General features: G+C 45.3%; 1 protein-coding gene across 5 annotated transcripts; it reads left to right on the plus strand.

Moving 5' to 3' along the window:
- The first annotated feature begins 1,105 nt into the window (after nt 1-1,105).
- ikbkg (inhibitor of nuclear factor kappa B kinase regulatory subunit gamma) lies at nt 1,106-22,299 on the plus strand. 5 transcript variants are annotated; one of them, XM_035386900.1, is made up of 17 exons: nt 1,108-1,471; nt 2,892-3,082; nt 5,515-5,774; nt 6,023-6,085; nt 7,169-7,279; nt 10,016-10,201; nt 10,574-10,759; nt 12,818-12,879; nt 14,229-14,276; nt 14,616-14,718; nt 15,569-15,684; nt 17,345-17,497; nt 17,912-17,981; nt 18,348-18,491; nt 19,135-19,268; nt 20,336-20,409; nt 21,647-22,299. In XM_035386900.1, the coding sequence occupies exons 2-17, from the start codon at nt 2,896-2,898 to the stop codon at nt 21,805-21,807; spliced, it is 2,058 nt and encodes a 685-aa protein (XP_035242791.1). In that variant the 5' UTR covers nt 1,108-1,471; nt 2,892-2,895; the 3' UTR covers nt 21,808-22,299. The 5 variants fall into 5 exon arrangements, with proteins under 5 accessions (XP_035242794.1, XP_035242795.1, XP_035242791.1 ...); XM_035386903.1 differs by lacking the exon at nt 10,574-10,759 and having other exon boundaries at nt 1,106-1,471; XM_035386901.1 differs by lacking the exon at nt 14,229-14,276.
- Nucleotides 22,300-23,838: the final 1,539 nt, after the last annotated feature.

A 23,838-nucleotide genomic window follows, 5' to 3' on the forward strand; every position in this document is an offset into this window, starting at 1 on the left:
TTCAAGGATCTAGGAGCTAGGAGGCTCCTGAAGAATTCTTGAGCAAGAAAACAGGAGAGTATCCTTTGTGTATGTATAATGATAGACCTGTGGATCCACCTCTCCCCATCTGCCACATCTGTAATTGATATAGCTTCAAACTGTCATTTGAAATCAAGGATGTTACAATTGCTGTATACACGTTTCTCTTGATTCCTCCGTCCTTGTGTCCTTTCTTTGCTTCCTTTATTAGGTCCTCTGATGCTTGGAGCTCGGAGCAAGGAAAGGAAGCAAGGACAGAAAATTAGCAAATGGAATGAGCTCACGTTGACAACCCATGATTCCAAGTATCAATTTCATATTTTTTTGGCCTTCCATACTAGGAAAGGAGGCAAGGAAAGGAAGCAAGGAGGTGAAAAAATAAATGCATCCCTTGTGTCCTCTGTCCTTGCCTGACGATTCAATTGAGATACGCCATCTTAAAGGACATTACAACCCGTTAAATGCTCCCTGAAGGAGTTAGGAGCAAGGAGCTAGGAGGCTCCCGAAGGATGCTTGAGCAAGGAAACATGAGTGCATCCTTGTGGATTTACCTCTCCTCATCTGGCACTGTAATTGACAGGGTTTCAAACCAACACTGGACTGAGCAAGAACGTTTCATTTGCCTAATGTGTTTCCTCTATTCGTCTGTCCTTGCGTCCTTTACTTGTGTACTCCGATGGGTGGAGCTAGGAAAGGTTGCAAGGAAAGGAAGCAACGAGGTAAAAAAAAAAATAAGCGATTGGAACAAGCTCTATGAACGGAGGGTTCGGCTTCTCTGTCCAAATCCTGTTCATTACATCGTATGGATTACTTAACTAGGGTGTGAAATGTGACATAGGACTGAATAAATAATAATGATAAAATTATATCTTTGTCTGTATGGTAAGAAAAAAAAATTGACCTCAGAAAAATAATATATCTTTTTATTTATTTATATAATGCATAAAGTTAACATCAATATATGAGTGGAAGTATTTTTAATTTACTGACAAAAATGGATGGAGCCCACTGCTTTTAGAGCTAAAATAATAGATATCAGCAGGGGGCGACATTATATCCGGTGCTGAGGTTGAGAACCGAAAGCAGGTCGCTTGATCTGACACGGCCACACATCACTGGTGACATCTATGGGAAGTCTCGTTTTTGACTGCGGAAGTAGGAAGCCAAGGGGAATTCCTGCTGCTAAGAGCTAGCTAGATATGCGGTGTTGTATATAACCGTAATTGCTGGCAAAATCGTAAGGAAGGTTGACAGCTAGCTAGTTATATTTTTGTCTTGCGTTGCTGTTACGGTTGCGTTTACTTTAACATAACAACAGGATAGATCGCCGGACTGCACTTCGGATACACCCGATTCCGTTAGTAACGTTATTTTGCTAACTAACGTTAGCGAGTAACATTCCTAAGTTAACTAGCTAACTACCTAACTTGGATACACGCGCCGATAACAGGTAGGCTATGACTGGCCAACTCGGCCAGGCAGCTAGCTAATTGTATATAGACTACATGTTTGGGATAAATGTATGTAGCCACCTTGCTAACCTGTATAGGAAGCTGTGACCGGACTGTTCACAAACAAGGATTAAACCTGCCTGTCGTAACTGTTGGCTAACTTGTTAGCAAAGATGTGTGTAGCTAGCTGGCTATTGAAAGGTTGGCTACTTGGGAACTACCGTTAATTCATAAAAATGTCACGATTGTCAACTAACGTTGTCTTGGGTAGAGCTACGTTAGGTTTCGATTCAAGAACAACGACAGAACACTGACAACTGAACACGTCTAATTAACCGTTAACGAAGTATCCAACCATTTAGTTGTCTTTTTAGCTAGCGCCTACTGTTTGTAAACATGACAGCCTTAGCCAATTAACATGTCATGTCTATGCTCATGTTCAGTGAACTTTGTACTGCGGGTGGTATCGGTAGCCAGTTCCTAGCTTTTCAGCACCGAACTGTTCGTTTGTCTAGCTATCCAGCGAAGGCCAAAGTGCCTCAATGTGCGTTACTGCAGTGTCAGTCTTCGAACACAGTGCTGTTAGGCTGAGCCATCTTCCCCCTGCATAGTTGGCTTTCTACCGTTGTAACCATGTCTGCATACACTTCATACACAATTGTACATCTTTTTGCGTACCAAATTTTTGATGATGCTAAATTGCAACTAAACGTTAACAACAAATATATTCAGAGAAACATACCATATTGCAAAATAGTGTTAATGATCTATTCTTACATTTGTTCAAGTCGCAGGTAGCTGTGGCGCTCTGTTTATGAGGGATAATTTAAGAGAAAGGGTTCCTTATGGCATACCTGTACTGTAGAACCATGAATGCAATACTGGATGCTCCACTACGTCGATATGACAGAAGGGGGGAGTGTTATCTGTCTAATGTCATCTATGTAACATTAGACAGAAACTTTATTAAACAGGTTGTCGATTAAGGACACTGTGTAGATGCTTATTACACTCAAATGAATTGAGTTCTTTTTAAGTAACTTGTATTTTTCACTGATTGCTGTTACTTATGAGGGATATGTCTTGCAGCCACTCCGAAAATGCAAGATTTTTTAAATTTGGCATTACACAGCAAAATAGCAAGTGAATTACGATCAAAGATTCCCTGCAAAATGGAATGTATGGATCTAAGGTTATTTCCCGTTCGGAGGTACATAAACAGTTTTATGAACGGTGTTCACGTTGCTCAATACTCCATTTAACGGAAGAATGGTCGATAACGGTCACCCATATCTGGGGTGTTTGGTTATTCAGGTTATGATATGAGACTGAGGTGTTTACATGACTCGCGGTCGGTTTATTGGCGTGCAGGTGAACGCAGCCGTTGGGTTTGACGGCCCGTCTCTCCCCCCTCCACAGGGCGATGGTGCAGCCCCAGGCACGCGTGGACACCGCCCTGCAGTGGGACATGACGGCTGGCGGGGACGTGCTGGCCGCCGGGGGCCAGGGGTCCGTGGGGGCCTCCTCTCAGGGGTCCCTCAGGGTCCCCCCAGAGCTGGCCTCCAACGAGATCGTGCACCGGCTCCTCGGAGACAACCATCAGCTGCGAGGTAGGGCGTCGCCGGCCGGTCCACACGGGGCCGTACTGCAGGAGAGGCCAGCCCTCCTGCTGGAGAGCCACACGGCCTGTCTTAAACTTTAAAACGGTGGATACTTATCAACTGTGAATTCAAGTGCTTGAATTGATTGATTAAATGTTGAGTCATTTAAGCAAAGGCCCTGCAGATCCTGTGCCTCTCCAGGACCAGGACCAGGACCAGGGCTGGCCACCTGTTAATTCCTCCTTTATTCCGTGGCCTGCTCCTCTATCCCAGGATTCCCTTTTACAGGAACGCTGCTCTGTGTTGTGTGAAAACTTCTGACTCTATGGTCTGTGCCCCTTTAGAGGTGATTAATAACCTACATAAACCCCTGTGCTAATGTGTGGCAGTACCATTATCCCCAGACCCTAGCTGGCCAGGAAGGAGTCAGAATACCTGAATACTACTTCCACCCACACAAAATACGGAAAAGATTAATGATTGTATGTAATAGAAATGATCTCGTATTAAACAAATGCCTCTTCAGTATGCACTAATGAACAAATGCCTCTTCGATGAACAAATGCCTTTGCAGTATGCAAAAATAAACAAATGTGTCATCAGTTTAAAAGAAAATGTAATTATTTTGAGTTGTTTTTCTCCCTTTTATAATTTACAGTCTTTTCTACTGAACAAAAGAAATGGCATGGGACAGGAGGGTTTTCTGAGCTTCATTTTAATGAAATAAAATGACGAATAAAGCCTGCAGGGCAAGACAGTCATTTAGATGTAATTGTGGCGGCTTTGTAGGGCAGTGGGTAAGGTACTGGGCTTGTAACTGAAAGGTCATAGGTTTGATTCCTGGGTAAGGACACTGCCGTTGTACCCTTGAGCAAGGTACTTAACCCGCATTGCTTCAGTATATATCCAGCTGTATAAATGGATACAATGTAAAATGTTATGTAAGTCGCTCTGGATAAGAGCATCTGCTAAATGCCTGTAATGTAATGTAGATGAGTAGTATAGGCTTGCAGTGATTAGCCAAGGGTAGATCTCACCATCACAGCTGACTCAGCCTTGGTGTGTTTTTAAACAAAACGCCTTGGAAATCCCTAGGCTTCCCAATTCTCGTACAACTCACCCTCCATAGATCTGACAGCGAAAACAACGAAAATCTCAACCAGTTCAATTCAAACCCTTTTCGCATTGTTTGGATGACTTGCTCCTCTGAACCTTGTGGCTTGAGGCCAACCAGATATAATGTTGCAACGTGGGTTTCACGGAGGAAGCACAGGAGATTTGTTCTGCTCTGGATTTCGACAAAGTGACCAGTCATGCCGAGGTCACAAAAAAGAAAACAGCGCTAAATGCCTGTGAATTGGTGCCAGAGGCCTACCGTCAAAAGTTTTGTAATTTCGTGAAAGGACTGATAAACGAGCGTGGAATGTGGCGTTTGCTGGAGTCTCGCTTACCTGTTGTTCTCAGTGGTGTACGGCTTCTAATTCTACAACATTTTTCAGAGTTGTGTGATTTGGTTGTGTTGGAACAATTTAGGAATTCTGTTTCTGTTTTTTCCAATGCAACTCCCTCCCCCTCTCTCTCCCCTGTTACCTCTCTCCCTCCCCCTCTCTCTGTCTATCCCTCTCCCCTCTCTCTCTTTCTCTTTCCCTCTCTTCCTCCCCCCCTCTATCCCTCTCCCCCCTCTCTCTCCCTCTTCCCCTTCTCTCTCCCCTCTCTCTCTCTATCCCTCTCCCCCCTACTCTCTCTCTCTCCCCTCTGCTGCCTTCTCTCTCCCTTCTCACCTCTCTCTCCCCTTCTCTCCCCTCTCTCTATCCCTCTCCCCCCTCTCTCTCCCTCTTCCCCTTCCCTCTCCCCTCTCTCTCTCTATCCCTCTCCCCCCTACTCTCTCTCTCCCCTCTCTCCCCTTCTCTCTCCCCTCTCACCTCTCTCTCCCCTTTTCACCCCTCTCTCTCTCCCTCTTCCCCTTCTCTCTCCCCTGTTACCTCTCTATCCCTCTCCCCCTCTCTCTCTATCCCTCTCTCCTCTCTCTCTCTCTCTCTCTATCTCTATCCCTCTCCCCCTCTCTCTCTCTCTCTCTCTCTATCCCTCTCCCCCTCTCCTCTCTCTCTGTCTCTCTCTCTCTCTCTCTCTCTCTATCCCTCTCCCCCTCTCTCCTCTCTCTCTCTCTCTATCTCTATCCCTCTCCCCCTCTCTCCTCTCTCTATCTCTCTCTCCTCTCTCTCTCTCCCCCTCTCTCTCTATCCCTCTCCCCCTCTCTCCTCTCTCTCCCCCTCTCACCTCTCTCTCCCCTTTTCACCCCTCTCTCTCTCTCTCTCTCTCTCTCTCTCTATCCCTCTCCCCCTCTCTCCTCTCTCTCTCTCTCTCTCTCTATCCCTCTCCCCCTCTCTCCCCTCTCTCTCTCTCTCTCTCTCTCCTCTCTCTCTCTCCCCCCCCCTCTCCAGAGGCCTTGCGGCGCAGTAACGTGGCCCTGAAGGAGCGCTGCGACGACATGGAGGGATGGCAGCGGAGGATGCGGGAGGAGAGGGAGTTCCTGGGCTCCCGGTTTCGGGAGGCCCGGGACCTGGTGGAGAGGCTGGGCCGGGAGAACAAGGCCCTGCAGGCCCAGCTCAGCCACACGGGCGCCCGCCCGCCAAAGCCGGGACAGGACGGGGGGCACGCGGGCGCAGGGGCGTCCGGAGAGGAGCCCCAAACTCAGCCTGGGGTCAGTCTGCGGGACCGTGAACCGGGCCTCCCCAAAATCTCTGTGGGCCTTGGCCCACTTTATATGCCTATATGTATTTTATATGAAATGTCATTCCGTATCAGAATATGAAAGATAACTCTTCCCTGACCTTACCGCTCTGTTGTTATGTTGAAAGTTGGGATTTTTTTTATTTGGCATTGTATGTTTTTTTTTTCTTTCTCTCGCTCTTAGAAAAGACAGATAACTGGGTGACTTGTGTCGTTTAGGTGGAGAAAGAAGCCAAAGAGGTGGCAGAAACGGCGGATCCGCACGCTCCTCCACAGAGTTTGGTAAGAAAGATGTGCTCATTTCTCTCTGCGCGCGTGTGTGTGCACGCGTGTGCCGATGCTCCTAATGCAGTGCAGATGGGGCCTTTCCGGGTGTTTCTCCAAGCAACATGTGGCTTCGTTCAGCTCACGAAGCTGCTTCTGCGAAAACCTTCGCAGTGCTGTGTCCGCCTGTCTGTCTGTCCGTCTGTCTGTCTGTACGTGCTTCACAATAGACATTGGGACTAACAGAAGAAAATTGAGCTGGTGTGGGGGAAAGCTTAAGTCCATATTCCCTGTTCCCTTGAGAGGTGTTCTTCTAGGAGAACTGTTTAATGCAGAGCAAATTTGCATGGCGCTGTGCACATTAATCACAAAGACGATGTTTAACGTGTCTGTCAGGGTAAGCCGTGTGCTACTCTGCTGTATGGTTGTATGATATGAATGAAGCGTTGAGCCTACGCCAGGGTGGACAAATCAGTCGCCCAGACATCTGCCCCAGGCTGCTATCACCAACCTGCGATGCATCAAATCCCAGGGGACACCCAGCAAATTCTCTTAGCCTTGATGAACGCAGTTTGCAGTAATCCGATTGTTTGAGATTCTTGTCATTTCTTTTAGGTGACCTTCAGTTGGTTCTCTTTACCTTTTGATAGACAGGTGGGAGTTCCCAACTATGTGTAGCGCACTAATTAGTATTTTGACAGGAGCTAGAATTTCTGAAATTCCTTCTTAACAAACACTGGCTCGGGTGTAACAGCAGTGTGTGCGTGTGCATGCAGTGAAGTGCATCTCATGTTGTAGCCTACAAAATTATGTGCGTGTATGCTTTTTGTATGCCTGTGTGCATGCATTCGTATGTGCATGTGTGCGTGCCTGTGTGCATGCATATGTGCACGCTTGCCTGTATGCATGCATGCGTATGTGCCTGCGTGCCTGTATGCATGCATGCGTATGTGCCTTCATGCCTGTATGCATGCATGCGTATGTGCGTGCGCATGTGTGCCTGTATGCATGCGTATGTGCGTGCGTGTGTGCGTGCCTGTGTGCATGCATGCGTGCCTGTGTGCATGCTTTTTGAAAACGTCTCCATCTGTGTGTAACCAGGATGACTCAAGTGTGTGTAGCTCCAACAGTGCTGGGTTCCCCAGCCTGGTGGACGGCCTGTCCTCCAGCATAGAAGATGGGGGAGAGGGAGAGGGTGGGGCCTGCAGCAAGGTGAGACACCCCTCCCTCTCTCTCCCTTCGTCACCGTCCCCGGCACTCCCAATCTCCGTCTCTCTCCTATTAGATTAACGTGTGTGTGGGGGGGGGGGGGGTTTGTGGTGATAACTTTCTAAATAGGGGGTTCCATAAAAGCAGAGTATCATTTGTTTTGTCTGACTCTTTTAGAGCAGGGTTTGACACTTTGGGTTCCAAGGCACTTACTGGTAGAGAGGTTTTCTCGTTGCCCGAATGTTGAGCTCACTTGCCCAAAAATACAACCGGAAGTCTCATATATGACATATTTTTGGTTATTTTGTTTTCATCCTTATTATCCAGCAGCCAATACAAATATGTTCAGCATTATTAGCAAAGGCTACCAGTTGTCGATAATAACCTATCCAAATATAGCAATATGACAAATATGGCAAAAGTAGAATGGAAAAAAATTACATGTATAATTGACGTATATCAAACAGGAATAAATATGGAGGGGGACATCTTCGTTCGTATTGTAGTGGCGGCTGGCTAACTACTGTACATGTGTGTTTACTTCCTTGTGTTGATGTAGCTAGTCCAGGATTGGACTGAGAACTAGCCAGTTAGATTCTGTGCTCTTTTGTGTATCAGGTTTGTTTTATGGGCCTCAAGCTGGACTTAAAAGGAGCACACGGTCAGCACTCACGGCCTGAGTTCTGCCAGTTCTGCTCTTCCTGTGCTCCGGTTTCAGCTGCGTTCTTTTGGCATTGATAAGTGAGCACAAAGGCTGAAAATGTGATCCTCCTGGCTTATCTCTTGCTAAAATGGCTACTGTATGAATTCTCCTGGACAGAGAATTACCGCTGTCGGGTTCAAAGGGAGCCTCCCTCGCTTCCCTCTTCCGACTCCCCAAATCCATATCAGCACGGCGAAGACATGCCTTAGCCGTGCTGAGAAGTTCTCAAGATTAATAATATTTTCCAAAAAAATTAAGGAAATTAAGGAACGCCTTGAGGAATTCCCTCAAGGCGTTCCTGAGATATTGCGTTCACGAGAATCAGGACAGACGGACGGACGGACGGACGGACAGCCCGAAAACATAACTCCTCCGGCCACGGCTGTGCCGTCGCGGAGGCATAACAAACTGAAAGGGGGAAAAAAAAACACATGCTCGATCTGGCAACCACAGGGTAAAGTTGCCCAATGCTTTTTTGCCGGAGCTTGAGGGCCTTACTGAGGGTCTGCCTGAGTCACTGACTCCCCGTTGTTGAAACACGCGTGAGCGGTGGTGTTCAGTAGGTGGCGGTATTGTTTAGGTATATCAAGGTACGGTGCTCACCATATCTTGGATTTGTTAACGCTTCAAGTTAACGCTAGCTATGTTGTTATTTTGAGAAGTAATGCGATTAGTGAAGTAAGTTAGCTGGCTAGTTCCGTTTCACTGACTGAGGTTTAAAAACATTAAATACATTATTTCAGTGTATTATATAATAAAAAATTACTTTTAGATGTGACTATAACACATGATCGTGTTCACTGTATATTCACATTTCCACTGCTTCGCTGGTTTGAGCTGCCATTAATTTAACAGTAGTGAGAAGTCTGAGGAAATCGCAAAGACCTATGGGATAGCTTTCCAGCTGAAGGATGCATCAGACACTGCCTTCAAATTTAACCCAAATAAGGCACCTGCCTACAAAGGACAAGTGTGAAAAATAGTGAAAATTGTGAAAATGCTGCCTTCTGAGGCAGCTGACTTCGTATCGGGACACGGCCATAGGTTCTTTTGCTATTGATTAAAAATATGAATGAAAGTTATATCATTTTACCTTAAATAAAGAGTAAGTGCCTTCTGGAACCTAAGTGATAAGAAGGTCCAGTACCATGGCAATGGGTTCATTCCAATCACTTATTTTATTTTCCCTTGCGTCCTCTCCTAGCATTGAAGGCCAAACATGTCAGAAACATGTTAAATTGACACTCATTCCAATCTCTTATTTTGTCCATCCTTGTCCTTGTTTGGGCCGTCTTCAAGGACATTCCCACCTGTTAAATGCTCCTTGAAGGAGCTAGGAGGTTCCTGAAGGATGCTTGAGCAAGGAAACATGAGTGCATCCTTTGCAGATGTATTTTTTTGAGAAAGTGCGATGTATAAATGATGGACCTGTGGATCCACCTCTCCCCATCTAATTGACGTGGCTTCAAACTGAGGCTTGAAAGAGCAAGGACGTTCTATTTGCCTAATACATGATTCCTTGCATCCTCCGATCTGTGGAGCTAAGGGCTACGAAAGGACGCAAGGAAAGGAAGCAAGGAAGTAATAGAAGTTTTTTTTTTTTTTTTTTAATTGCAAAAATTATATTTCAACTATGAAACATATAGAACATTATTTTGCCCAAATAATCTAATTATTAACCGTTAATTTGCTAGCGATTGGACTGCACCCATCTGGTACAAGGCCAGCATTGCTGTAAATGCTCCTTGGGGAGGGTCCTTCAAAGCCCTGGTTTATGTGCTTCTCCTAATTTCACACGCTTGGTTAGATCATGCTTTGCATGTTCATTAACGCTGTTTTTTGCCCTCTTAACTTCCTCCTCAGTCTTCTGTTTCCCTTTCCTGAACAGTGAGTTGGTGGGGGAAAGGTGGTGGATCCACATATGATGGTTTAATCACATAAAGAGTGGTGTGAAATCAAGTGAAGTTAAATGTGCTGCTTGTTTGATTATTCTTTTCATCTCTAAAATCTGTTTTATATTTCTCTTCAATCTTCAGCCCGTTGAAGGAGGGAATGAGTTTCTTCAGCTGCTCAAGAGCCACAAAGAAAAGTTGGAAGAGGGGATGCAGGAGCTGAGGAGGAGAAACGAAGAGCTGGACAGACAGAGGGAAGAGGCGGAGAAGGAGAGAGATGGCCTTCGCAGCACCAACGCACAGCTGCAGGCCAAACTCGCTCAGATGCAGGTGAGCAGACGACTTCCACCTCTCCTCCTCACCATTCACTCCATCTGCCCTGTGTTGTGCTCATGTATGCATATTACCTACTGTCTGCACCACACAGGCAGTGTTTTAGTCCCACAGTCAGTGTTTTAGTCCCAGAGTCAATGTCTTAGTCTCAGAGTCAGTGTATTAGTCCTGGAGTCAATGTCTTAGTCCCAGAGTCAGTGTCTTAGTCCCAGAGTCACTGTATTAGTCCCAGAGCCAGTGTTGCACTCCCGGGGTCAGTGTTTGTTTGATTATTCTGTGGTTATTTTTAATCTCTTAAAATTTTAATATTTCTCTCCTTTTTTCTCTCCCATGACCAACCCCCCCTCCCGAAACAAAACATATTTTCAGCCCGCTGAAGGAGGGAATGAGTTTCTTCAGCTGATCAAGAGCCACAAAGAAAAGTTGGAAGAGGGGATGCAGGAGCTGAGGAGGAGAAACGAAGAGCTGGAGAGAGAGAGGGAAGAGGCGGAGAGGGAGAGAGATGGCTTTCGCAGCACCAACGCACAGCTGCAGGCCAAACTCGCTCAGATGCAGGTGAGCGGACGACTTCCACCTCTCCTCCTCACCATTCACTCCATCTGCCCTGTGTTGTGCTCATGTATGCATATTACTTACTGTCTGCGTCACACAGTCAGTGTCTTAGTCCCCAGAATCAGTGTTTTAGTCGCAGAGTCAGTGTCTTAATTCCACAGTCTCAGTCTGTGTTTTACTCCCAGAGTCAATGTCTTAGTCCCAGAGTCAGTGTTTTAGTCCCAGAGTCTGTGTTTTAGTCCCAGAGTCAGTGTCTTAGTCCCAGAGTCAGTGTCTTAGTCCCAGAGTCAGTGTCTTAGTCCCAGAGTCAGTGTCTTATAGGGTTGGCAAAAAATAATCGAAGTTCGAAAACTATTCGAAAATCTTTTCTTTTTTTTTTAAGTTCGAACCTAAATTTGAGCATTTGAATATTAGTTTTGGATCCCGCGTTTTTGATTCCGCGTTTTTGTAGTGAACATAAATATACAGGCTTTAATTTCATGCGGCGAATCATGTTCATGCACTCAACGTTAATTTCCTGTGCTAACGTTACTTCCTCTGTCACATCAAAAATATTGAAAACTAACGGTGAAAATGGCAGCAGCATCGGAGGAGTTGCTCCCACTAGCTGGTAGTGGAAGCCCTGTTTGGGAAGTATCATTAACACAGGAAATGAACTTTGCGTGCATGAACATGATTCGCCACAACAGTCCTGCTTTTATATGTAGGTATAGGTATATAGGTATCTTGATCCTTGCTTTCAGAAATTAGTGCCAGTAACCTCCGGTGATACTTTCAGCTCCATGGACACCTAACGTTACTGGTCAGCTAACAATTTAGGCTAAATAATGTTCCCATATGGCAGGCTATGTTTCCTTTCTGTTCTGAAGATTTTGATAAAATTGGATGATGAAAGAAGTTAAACTAAACAGAGTAAGTAATTTAGGTTGTTTTAGGCTACAGGTATTAGCCGTTTGAATAGTTTTTGTGTTCAGAAATAAACAGGGATTTCCCATAAACAATCATTTCCCTATTATTGTGATTAATAAATGCCGAGTTGTGGCAAATTACATCCACGAGGAAGTTCTTTATTCATTTGCGCATTAGGCTATAGAAACTGCAGGGGGCTCATTTATAAAATGAACTGCGTGCACGTCAACACTTGTCTCTACCTCGAGTCATGTCAAAATTTTATAAATCACTACGCTTTGACGTGATTTTCTACATAACCTATGCACCACGTAGTTGATCTAAAATACGTTTTATCAATGAGGCCCCCAGATGTAACAACCTAGTATGAAAGTTCACCAATGTCCTCTATTCTATTCGAATTATAGGCAAATGATATTTGAATCTATTCGAACGCTAACTACTTACAAAATCTAATATTCGAACTCAATTTCATGGCACTTTTGACAGCCTTAGTGTCTTAGTCCCAGAGTCAGTGTCTTAGTCCCAGAGTCAGTGTTTTAGTCCCAGAGTCAGTGTCTTAGTCCCAGTGTCAGTGTCTTAGTCCCAGAGTCAGTGTCTTAGTCCCAGAGTCAGTGTTTTAGTCCCAGAGTCAGTGTCTTAGTCCCAGAGTCAGTGTTGCAGTCCCAGACTCAATGTCTTAGTCCCAGAGTCAGTGTCTTAGTCCCAGAGTCAGTGTTGCAGTCCCAGACTCAGTGTCTTAGTCCCAGAGTCAGTGTCTTAGTCCCAGGGTCAGTGTTGCAGTCCCAGACTCAGTGTCTTAGTCCCAGAGTCAGTGTCTTAGTCCCAGACTCAGTGTCTTAGTTCCAGTGTCAGTGTCTTAGTCCCAGAGTCAGTGTTGCAGTCCCAGAGTCAGTGTTGCAGTCCCAGCGATTTGGCCTTCCAGCCTGGTTCTGTCAAACTAGTTTTGTATCCCTAGTTCTGTGAACTTTGGGATACAAGTAATTTGTATGAAAGGTCCAGTAGGCTATAAGTAATTTTTCATTATTAGTATACGGTTTGCGATGGCGTATTTTCTGCCCTCTACAAATGTGCTTTCATATGTGTACATCTTTTAAAAATGTTATGTGCTTCCATACTGTAACGTGGTTCTGGTCATTTTCCCCTCCTCAGGGCTGTGGTGTGATTGAGGAGGCTCCCCAGCGCTCAGCAGTACCCTCCAGTGGCTCAGACAGGTACTGCGCCTCTCTGGAATCACTGTCATCTGTCTTCTCCTGTCTGTCTCGACCTGGCCTGTTTTTCCTAATTTCCAACTTTTCGCTTGCATCTCTTACCCCATTCCCCGGTCTGGGATGCTAAATTACAGTAATAGGACTATGCTGCTGATAGGGCTGTGCTGTGCAGGCGGCTGTGTAGCACAGTGGGTAAGGTAGTGGGCTTATAACCGAAAGGTCCATAGGTTCGATTCCAAGGTAGGACACTGCCGTTGTACCCTTGAGCAAGGTACTTAAGCCGCATTGCTTCAGTGTCTATCCAGCTGTATAAATGGGTACAATGTAAAATGCTGTGTAAAAGCTGTGTAAGTCGCTCTGGATAAGAGCGTCTGGGAAATGGCCGCACTGCACTGTGCTCAGTCAGTTGGAAGCCAGCGCTAACGGCTGCTGCTCGCTTTCGCTGTACGGTCCGCTGGGTGAACTACGCGTTCGACCGGAGCGCACTTCCTCCGGTACAGCGAGGGCCACAGACAGTCACCCAAATGACCGACGAGGCCCCCATTGTGAAGGGGGAAGAGATTTGAACTGAGATCACTAAGGCCATTCGCCAGTCGTAGCCCCCCCCCACCCCGCATGGTCAGGATTAGGTTCCAGAGTTTATTGGTGTGCCTGTAGTGGGACACAATGACCGAGAGTCTGTATCGGTCTGTCAACTGTCCGGCTCTCCGGATATGCTGGCTGTGAGGGGGGTGTTCTGAGGCTCTTGGTTTATATATGTAGTCGCTGTGGGGGGGGGGGGGGGGGTATTTTGGTGCTCTTGGTCTCTGGATGTAGTCGCTGTGGGGGGGGGGGGGGTATTTTGGTGCTCTTGGTCTCTGGATGTAGTCGCTGTGGGGGGGTATTTTGGTGCTCTTGGTCTCTGGATGTAGTCGCTGTGGGGGGGGGGGTATTCTGGTGCTCTTGGTTTATGGATGTAGTCGCTGTGGGGGGGGTATTTTGGTGCTCTTGGTTTAGGGATGTAGTCGCTGTGAGGGGGTGTATTTTGGTGCTCTTGGTTTAGGGATGTAGTTGCTGTGGGGGGGGTATTTTGGTGCTCTTGCTTTATGCATGTAGTCGCTGTGGGATGGTATTTTGGTGCTCTTGGTTTATGGATGTAGTCGTGCTGTGGGGGGGTATTCTGGTGCTCTTGGTCTCTGGATGTAGTCGCTGTGGGGGGGGTATTTTGGTGCTCTTGGTTTATGGATGTAGTCGCTGTGGGGGGGGGGTATTCTGGTGCTCCTCATCTTTTCTATGCTTGTTGTCTTTCGCTCTTTCCCTTTCGCTCCTTCCCTCTCTCTCTTTCCCTCTCGTTCTTTCCCTCTTTCTCTCAGCTCCACTCTGGCACGCCTGACTGAGCAGCTGCAGGCCACGCAGTGCAGGTAAAATGCTTGTTGTCAAAAGAGATTGAGACTCAGCTTAGGCTTGACTCCAGCTCAGAGGCTTAAGACTTGACTTAAACTTACACTGGACTTGTGAGCAGCTCTGGAGTGGCCTACATTTACAGCCCACCAAGTAACTTAGTCAAAGAAGCTAGCACAGCCGAGCCTGTGAATTGAAACATTGTTTATATGGATCACCGTTAGCCATTTCACACCTAGCAGCTAGCTACTCAGTGCGGCTACAGCGGCAGGGTATGTTATGCTGTTTGTGGTGTTAGGAGGGTGGCAGAGGTGTGTGCCACACTGAGTGCCTCTCTGGTTTCTTTTTTCTTCTCACAGGTATAGAGAGTTACAGGAGAAATTAGACTGCCTTCAGAAGACCACAGTGCAGCGAGACAGAACAGAAGCCCTGCTAAAGCAGAGAGAGAAGGAGTTCACACAGGTACGCCATGCACACACGCACACACACATGCACACACACACAAAAGCAAATACACACACACACACACACTACTCACATACACACAAGCACACACGCAAAAACACACATGCACACAGGCACACAAGCAAATACACACACACACACTAATCACATACACACAAGCACACACGCACACACACATGCACACAGGCACACAAGCAAATACACACACACACACACTACTCACATACACACAAGCACACACGCAAAAACACGCACACACAGACTATACACATACACAAGCACACACGCAAAAACGCATGCACACACTACACACACGCAAAAACACACACACGCACTACACGCATGCACGCACACATACACACATACACACGCAAAAACACACACAAACTACACACGCATACACGCAAAAACACACACGCACTACACGCATGCACGCACACATATACACACATACACACGGACACACGCAAAAACACACACAAACTACACACGCATACACGCAAAAACACACACATGCACACACACACGCACACACTACACACATACACACACGCATGCATAATTCATTACACACGCGAAAACGTGCATGCACTACGCATATGCACACACATGCACACACAAACACACGCAGTGTACAGAACAGTGAATTACTACAGAATACTACAGTGTCTTCTGGGGAATGTGGTTCTGGTTGTGGGTACGCTGCATTATGTAGGCTTTTCCTCCTGTGGTGTGTGTTACACAGTGAATCGGTACAGAATACTCCAGTATCTTCTGGGAAATGTGGTTCTGGTTGTGGGCACACTGCATTACATAGACTTCTCCTCCTGTGGTGTGTGTTACGCAGCTGGTTAAGGACAGCGAAGCTCTAAAGGCCCAGGTCACCTCACTCCTGGGAGAGCTGAACGAGAGACAGAGCTGCCTGGAAAGCAGCGAGAAGGAGAGGATGCTGTTAGAAGAGAAGTAAGCACCTCTTTCGGTTTATCTGTATTCGTGTGGGTGTGGGGGGGTTATACGTGTTTGGTTGTTTTGTATATCTGTTTCTGAGTGAGCTGCCATTTTGGCTGTAATTCCTACTCTGCCTCTCACTTGTCCATACTATACCTCTCACACGCTTACATGAAACTTACACTTTCATATACAATTGAATACAAGCACGTTATGGATGTTAGCCTTAAATCGATCAATTTGATTTCTGCCAGATAAAATAGGGAACATAGCCAGAAAACAATGAAGATTTAATTATATTAAGAATTGGTTTGTTAAGAACAGACAATAGCTACTTCAGTAGCTTTGTGGGAATTGGGTCAAGAGTGCAGGTGGTTGATTGGGAAGAAGAAACAAATTTGACTAGTTTGCCCAGAAGAATGGGAGTAAAGGATTCAAGTCGTTCTGCATGTCTAGGAGGCAGGTCTGCGATATCGATAAAGCTGTTTCTGACCAGTGTGGTGCTGGTTATCTTTCCTCTCATTCCTGTTATTTTATTGTAAAAGAAAGTCAAGAAATCATTACTGCTAAAAGAAGCTTGAATTTGAGGTTCAGCTGCTGCATCATAATTTAGTTATATCATCAACTGTTTTGAATAGGAACTGGGGATTATTTTCTTGTATGAACTTTGAAAAGTAAGTAGACCTTGCATTGGAGAAAGAATGCTTACAGGCACCAAGACTCTCTTTCCAGGCTTGGTGAAATACCTGCAGCTTATTAAAATAGTGTAGCTAGTTATACCTGGCAAAATGTTGCAGTAACTATATAATATTTGTCATACAGCTGTCTATAACTTATTGAATGTAAAAAGTTTTCGCTAATTCCCTCTTTTGTTTGCTAACTGCACTGAGTGTTTCCCACGTGGTTCAGGCAGAGGTTAATGGTCAAAGCTCTCCACAAGGATCAAAATGAATACATTATTCCATACTTCTGTGCTCCACATTGCACACTCAGGACCATGGTAGTGCAGGACAAGTATGGGGTTTGGAACACAGCTATGGATGAAACAGGACAGAATAAGAACTGAGTTTCAGGGTTTGCTCTGATGAAGAGGAGGACAGGCAGAATAAGAACTGAGTTTCAGGGTTTGCTCTGATGAAGAGAAGGACAGGCAGAATAAGAACTGAGTTTCAGGGTTTGCTCTGATGAAGAGGAGGACAGGCAGAATAAGAACTGAGTTTCAGGGTTTGCTCTGATGAAGAGGAGGACAGGCAGAATAAGAACTGAGTTTCAGGGTTTGCTCTGATGAAGAGGAGGACGGGCAGAATAAGAACTGAGTTACACGGTTTGCTCTGAGGAAGAGGAGAACAGGCAGAATAAGGAATTCAGCCAGTGCTAAGTGAGAATGCCTCCGATGGATCCAATTAATCTCTCTCTCTCCCTCTCTCCTTCCCTCTCTCCCTCCCTCTCTCTCCCTCTCTCTCCCTCTGTCTCTCTCCTTCCCTTGCGGTCCCTCTCCCTCCCTCCCTCCCTCTCTCCCTCTTTCTCCCTGTTTCTCTCTCCTCCTCCTTCCCTCCCTCGCTCTCCCTCCCTCCCTCTCTCCCCCCTCTCTCTCCCTCCCTCCCTCCCTCTTTCTCCCTGTCTCTCTCTCTCTCCCCCCTCTCTCTCTCTCCCTCCCTCTCTCCCTCTCTCTCAGGCTGTCTGCGCGCACAGATGAGCTGTACTCCATCCAGAGGGAGATGGAGCAGCTGAAGAAGCAGCACAGCGTGACGGTGGACAAGCTGCGTCTGCAGACCCAGAACCTGGAGGCCGCGCTCAGGACCGAGAGGCTGGTCCTCACCGAAGAAAAGTGGGAATCATATCACTCACACTGCCGTATCATCATATCGCTCACTTACTGTACATTGCTGATTTTTCAGTTACAGAAACAGAGATTTGAATCCAGTGAAACTTTTTGAGTATTACTTCCCCTGTGTGTATATCAGTCAGGAGCATTGCTCTAATATATCACTCTGTTATTTATTCCCCTGTGTGTATATCAGTCAGGAGCATTGCTCTGATATATCACTGTTATTTATTTCCCTGTGTGTACCTCAGTAAGAAGCATTGCTAATATATCACTCTGTTATTTATTCCCCTGTGTGTATATCAGTCAGGAGCATTGCTCTAATATATCACTCTGTTATTTATTCCCTTGTGTGTATATCAGTCAAGAGCATTGCTCTAATATATCACTGTTGTCTATTCCCTGTGTGTACCTCAGGAGGAAGCTGGCCCAGCTGCAGCATGCCTACACGCAGCTGTTTAAGGACTACGACACCAAACGCAAGAATGTGAGTCGGGTGCAGCATCTGGTGCTCAGTGCATCGTGCGTATTGAATATAGTGAAATATTAACGATGCTCAGTCTGCCTGCGACCTGTCTGTGTGGCCTGTCTCATTCAACATCTGGGTTTCTTAAAGTAAAAATGTTCGATCCTTCGGTGTCACTTTTAAAAGTAACATGGCAAGACTTGCAGTGGGGCCTCTAGTGGCGCAGCCCATAGAGCGCTATCCACGTGCTCAATCCGAGCAGCGACGTCGGCGGTTCAAATCCGACCGCCGACCTTTGTCGCACGTCTCTTTCATGTCTGACAGGGCGGGGAAGTGGAGGACCTGGTGATGATTTGTTGAAAGTCTCTGTTTTTTTGTGTCTGACAGGGCGGGGAAGTGGAGGACCTGGCCAATAGGCTGGTGGAGGCGGAGAGGGCCCTGGCACTGAAGCAGGAGCTGATTGACAAGCTGAAGGAGGAAGTGGAGCAGCAGAGGGGCACTCTGGAGACCGTTCCCGTTCTCACTGCACAGGTTACCGACCCACACAACTGCCTGCATTACTAACTGAATTTTATTATTTATAAAGACTAATTTAACTGCTTTAAAAATCATTTTTATTTGAGATTTTCATCACTACTTTTTCTAATAGAGATTATGTGTGATTTATTCAGCTGTATGTAGGTACAAATTATGTGTGATTTATTCAGATCTATGTAGGTGGAGATTATGTGTGATTTATTCAGATGTATGTAGGTACAGATTATGTGTGATTTATTCAGATCTATGTAGGTGGAGATTATGTGTGATTTATTCAGATCTATGTAGGTGGAGATTATGTGGGATTTATTCAGATCTATGTAGGTGGAGATTATGTGTGATTTATTCAGATCTATGTAGGTGGAGATTATGTGTGATTTATTCAGATCTATGTAGGTGGAGATTATGTGTGATTTATTCAGCTGTATGTAGGTAGAGATTGTGTATAATTTATTCAGACGTATGTAGGTAGAGATTATGTATAATTTATTAAACTGTATGTAGGTAGAGATGTGTGATTTATTCAGATGTATGTTGGTAGAGATTATGTGGTGAGCTGTTTGGCTGTGTGCAGGTAGGGAGAGATGTACAGTGATGTCACCTGCTGTGCTGCTGTGACTCCCTCCCCGGCTTGCAGGCGGAGATCTACAAAGCAGACTTCCGCGCGGAGAGGGAGGCGCGGGAGAAGCTACACCAGCGCAAGGAAGAGCTGCAGGAGCAGCTGAGCCAGGCCTTGGCCGAGCTGGATCGGCTCAAAATCGTGGACTCCAGGTAATGCAGACCTCGGTGGGGGCCCCACGCATGGGGAAGCTAACATTTTTTTGTACCGTGAGTTTTTTCGTGCGCACAAAAACGATAAATAGCTAACCCACCAAGAACACAGATATTTTACTTCAGAGTTGACAGAAAGTGTGGCTGAATTTCAGGGCTAAAGGCTAGAGGTTTCACCCCAGTCAAACTCTGGCTAGAGCAATTTGTCTACATCTAATAATTGGTCTCACAAACATTCTTTTTTTGATTAGCTATGTTAAAAGTGTGAATAAACATTTAAAAAACCGAATTACCTTTGTACATGATGCGTCATGGTTGCTAATGGTAACTTAGAAAAGTTATTTTTTTGAACTAAAACAAACCAAATACTTCTTAACAGCCTTAACTGGTTTTGGATACAACACTTCTCATTTGGTATTGTACTGTCGAATATCTAGTCTAGATTATCACGTTTGAGGAATGTTAGATATCTAGTTTTTAGATTGCACTGTGAATGTTATCTGTTTTTTCTCCCTCTCCTTTCGCTGCTCTCCCCTACACAAACATCAAATGAAACATTCTCAGGAAATGATGGTCACCCAAAAGTCTTCTCAACCTTGGGTGTCCTGGGATTAAGTCTCCCTTGAAGTTTTACTACTTTATTACCTCCAGATTGGAGTGATTGCAGTCTCCAATCTGGCTTTGGCGCACCTATATGCATATTCCTGGCCACACGTACACGTTTTAGTGACTTCGTAAACAGGCTGAAGACCGTTATCTACCTTGCCAAGTGTTTTCATTTGCATGTGCCTCCTGTTCCTGCTAGGTAGTAAGATCACAGAAGAGCACTGTTCAGTAATACTACACATGTCTATGTAGCGATATCTCATATTATATAAGATATAGCTACCACAGATGTCAGTGTGGACATCCAGATGTTCAGCTGCATATCCTTAGTGCAGAAAGTTCTGCATCTTGTCATTCTGCTGAGAGTCAGAAACCACTCAGAATAAGTAAATTAAGGAGATAGAAGGAAGACAGGTGGCCTTGGGTTTGTGAACAGAACAAATTTGGTGATAACCCAACAGGGCGGGGATGGAAGAGATGCAGAAGAGGCACAGGGAGGATTTCCGGACGCACCCCCGCCACCCCCCGCCTGCAGGTACTTTCTGACCCCAGGGCTCTGTGTCTTCGCCTCGCAGTGCTCCTCCTGAATTCATTCCAGTGCTCTTTGCTGACTGCGTGTGTGTTGCTGAGAGGGGTCGATGGGACATTTATTTATTTTTTCGGGTTTGTGTGGGTGCGCTCTCTCTCTCTCCATGCGGCAACCAACAATGTTCCCCGGCACTGCCGCATCTCCCTCCCAGGGGTGTCACACTGGCGTGTGTCAGGCTCCTATCTCTGGAGTTTTTAATAGACAGCATTATAAGGAGCCGCTCAGACAAAAAAAATGCTATAAGCGAAAGAATGCTGATGCAGGCCCAAGAGGTGAAATCTGATATCTCCACTGCTGATAGCATTGTGTCTAGTGTTATGCTCTTTTATTATTAGTCAGTCGTTGACACAGCAAGATTAACCCTTGCAGGTCTTTACACTCACAAGAACGGTCCGGAAACATTTTGTTTAGTAACTTTGCCATGGTGTGATGATATGTAGATCTGTGCAGGCAGCATTGTGTTTGGTAACTTTGCCCTGGTGTGATATATAGATCTGCGCAGGCAGCATTTTGTTTGGTAACTTTGCCCTGGTGTGATGATATATAGATCTGTGCAGGCAGCATTTTGTTTGGTAACTTTGCCCTGGTGTGATGATATGTAGATCTGTGCAGGCAGCATTCTGTTTGGTAACTTTGACCTGGTGTGATGATATATAGATCTGTGCAGGCAGGGCAGCAGTAAACTCGGGAGATTTCGTTTGTTTGGCTACTTGGTGAAGTTACTGACATCTGTCAGCACCTTGGAGAGAGAACAGGAGAATAAGTTTGTGCCCCAAAAAAATAGACAGTACATCATTGGCCCGTGTTTATTAAATCTAATGGCACAAAAATAAGCTTCGATGGTTAGGGTTGAACATAGGTAGACAGATTGTATAGCTCATTTTGAAATGAACGTTATCATATCATAGCTACCTGGTTACTTAGTGTTGCTAGCCTGAACATTGTTGATGGCAAATTTGCTAGCAATCGCTTGGTGAATCACTCCATCCGTAAGTCAATATATCGATCCGTAATTCTGTCAATCAATCAGTCATCAAGGGCATCATTCAATCGGCCTGTTCATCAGTCTGTCCATCCAGTGATCAGTTTGTCCATCGTGCAATCAGTTCATTGACAGGTCTGTGCATCAGGCCACCCACCCATCAATCATTCGACCTCTCTTCCTGTCTCGGCCCTGATCCAGCGTTCGCGGGGGCCACAGTCCCGTTCAGCCCGGCCCAGGCCCCCTCCTTCCGCAGGCACAGTGTGTCCGAAGAGCTGCCCGATTTCCGCTGCCCGAAATGCCAGTACCAGGCCCCGGACATGGACACCCTGCAGATCCACGTCATGGACTGTATCCAGTGAGGGGGGGGGGGGGGGGTGAAGTAGACTAGGATCCCTCCCAAATACACTCCACTGCAAGAACAGAGAGAGAGAGAGAGAGAGAGAAAGCTCTGAGGGGGTGCAGTTGGCAGGAATGTGGATTGTTAAGTGGACAACTTAATTCCTCACCAGTCCCGACAGAAGGAAAAAGTTTTATAATCAATGCTATAATTGTTGCCACCATAGAATGTTTATAATATTTCCATTTTAACAGATCTCTTATCAGTGTTCGGTTTAATTACAGTTGGACTGTGTAGCTCTCTTTGTATGGAACGCTGTGCTGTACTTCAGGCATGTATCCGTGTGCTTACTGTCAGTGACTTTCCTGTCTTCCAGAATTTATGTGAACTTGTTTGTCCTTACGGCACTCTGTGTAGTCTAATTATTCAAGAATGTTTTAAAAGGAGAATGTACGTCCTTGTGTAAATTGTGGTAATGGAAAGAGTTTAAACAAATAAATGTTGTCATGCCTAATTGGTGTTTTTGAATTGACTTACTTGACAATTGACATGATGATTCAAATGGTTCTTTTTTACGTTGTATAGACACCTGATATTTGTTATTTATGTGCCTATTTGAACCAGAAAACCCTAGGCTAGTCTCACCTTCTGAATGTAAAAATTGTTCCATTAATTTGATGGGAAGGATGACAGGTCAAATGGAGGAAAAGTGGATGAATAAATTATGTCTTCGTTTCACTTTTCACTGATCCCTCCTATGCATTTCTTTCACATTAAATAATATGAACAAATTGTAAACTAAGCTATTTACAAGGAATCACCTTCTATTAAGTGCTCACAAGGCAATAATAATTGTACAGTATACTGCCTTCAGAAAGTTTTCATCCTCTTTTGATTAGTTCTCATTTTTCTGTTGCTGAAAGTAAAATAAAAAGTATATTTACATTTTCCTCCTACATAAGCCACTCTATAATGTCAAAATGAAATAAAGTACAGATCTCTAGCTGTTGACTGAGGTGTGCTTTGTTACAGTTAGAGAGAAAATCTACAGGACAGAGCAGGTAGATCTCCAGGAACAGGTTTGGTTACCACTGGTGCAAACTAAGTGCAGCCTCAGGTAACACCACCCCAACTGTCAAGAAGCTTGTTGCCATGAAGGACAAAAATAGATGAAGCCAAATACATTTTCTGTATCGGTCCCTAACCACATTTCTGTCACATCTATTCTACCACTACTGACCAGCAGAGAATGGACTTCCCCTCTATAGCCAGGTTCATCCTGAGATTTCTTCCCATCAGGTTTTGAAATCACCTTTTGAGGGTTTTTCTCCCCACTGGTGAGTTTAATTTTTTTAAACCTCATGTGCTTGCTATTTGGGGGTTCAGGGCGGGTTTTTGCGCTTTTATGCTATTCTGTAAAGAGTCGTGACAGTTTTCTCTTTAAAGTGAATCAAATTAATAAATTGATTTGATTTGAAATACATGACAGTCCTTGAGAAGAACCTCTTTCAGTTTGCCAGAAATCTGTATTTTGGGCCAAGACACGTCCCAACATTGCAAAAACCACAATGCAACGGCTTAAACAGGACAAGGCTGCCATTCTGGAATGGCCCAGCCAAAGCCTACACCTACTGTACCTTCCAGGATTATTGGCACCCTTGTTAGAGATGAGCTAATAAGATATGGGAAAGTGTGTTTGTTGTTTATCAGCTTAATCCTACACTCAGAATATGAGAGAAATGTGTCACCTATTCAATTACCGGCATCCCTGGATCAAAATCTAACAGACAAATTCACATTCATATTTTACTTCTATTAAGTGCACCTTTCTTTTTTAAGTACAGCTGAGTTTTCAGGAACTCCTGAATAGTCATCCATGGCTGCCTATGTTCGTGGGGTATAAATGTGAGGTTCAGACCAAACTCCCTTGATGAGATCAGAGAAACAAGAACAAACCACACCGAGCAAGACAAGACCACAAGACAACATCATAACTGACAAGAAAAGACCAGAACAGACAAGTGCGGGGCTTTACTTATGAAAAGAAACACTG

This window comes from Anguilla anguilla, chromosome 13, assembly GCF_013347855.1.
Source record: "Anguilla anguilla isolate fAngAng1 chromosome 13, fAngAng1.pri, whole genome shotgun sequence".
NCBI classification, from domain to species: Eukaryota; Metazoa; Chordata; class Actinopteri; order Anguilliformes; family Anguillidae; genus Anguilla; species Anguilla anguilla.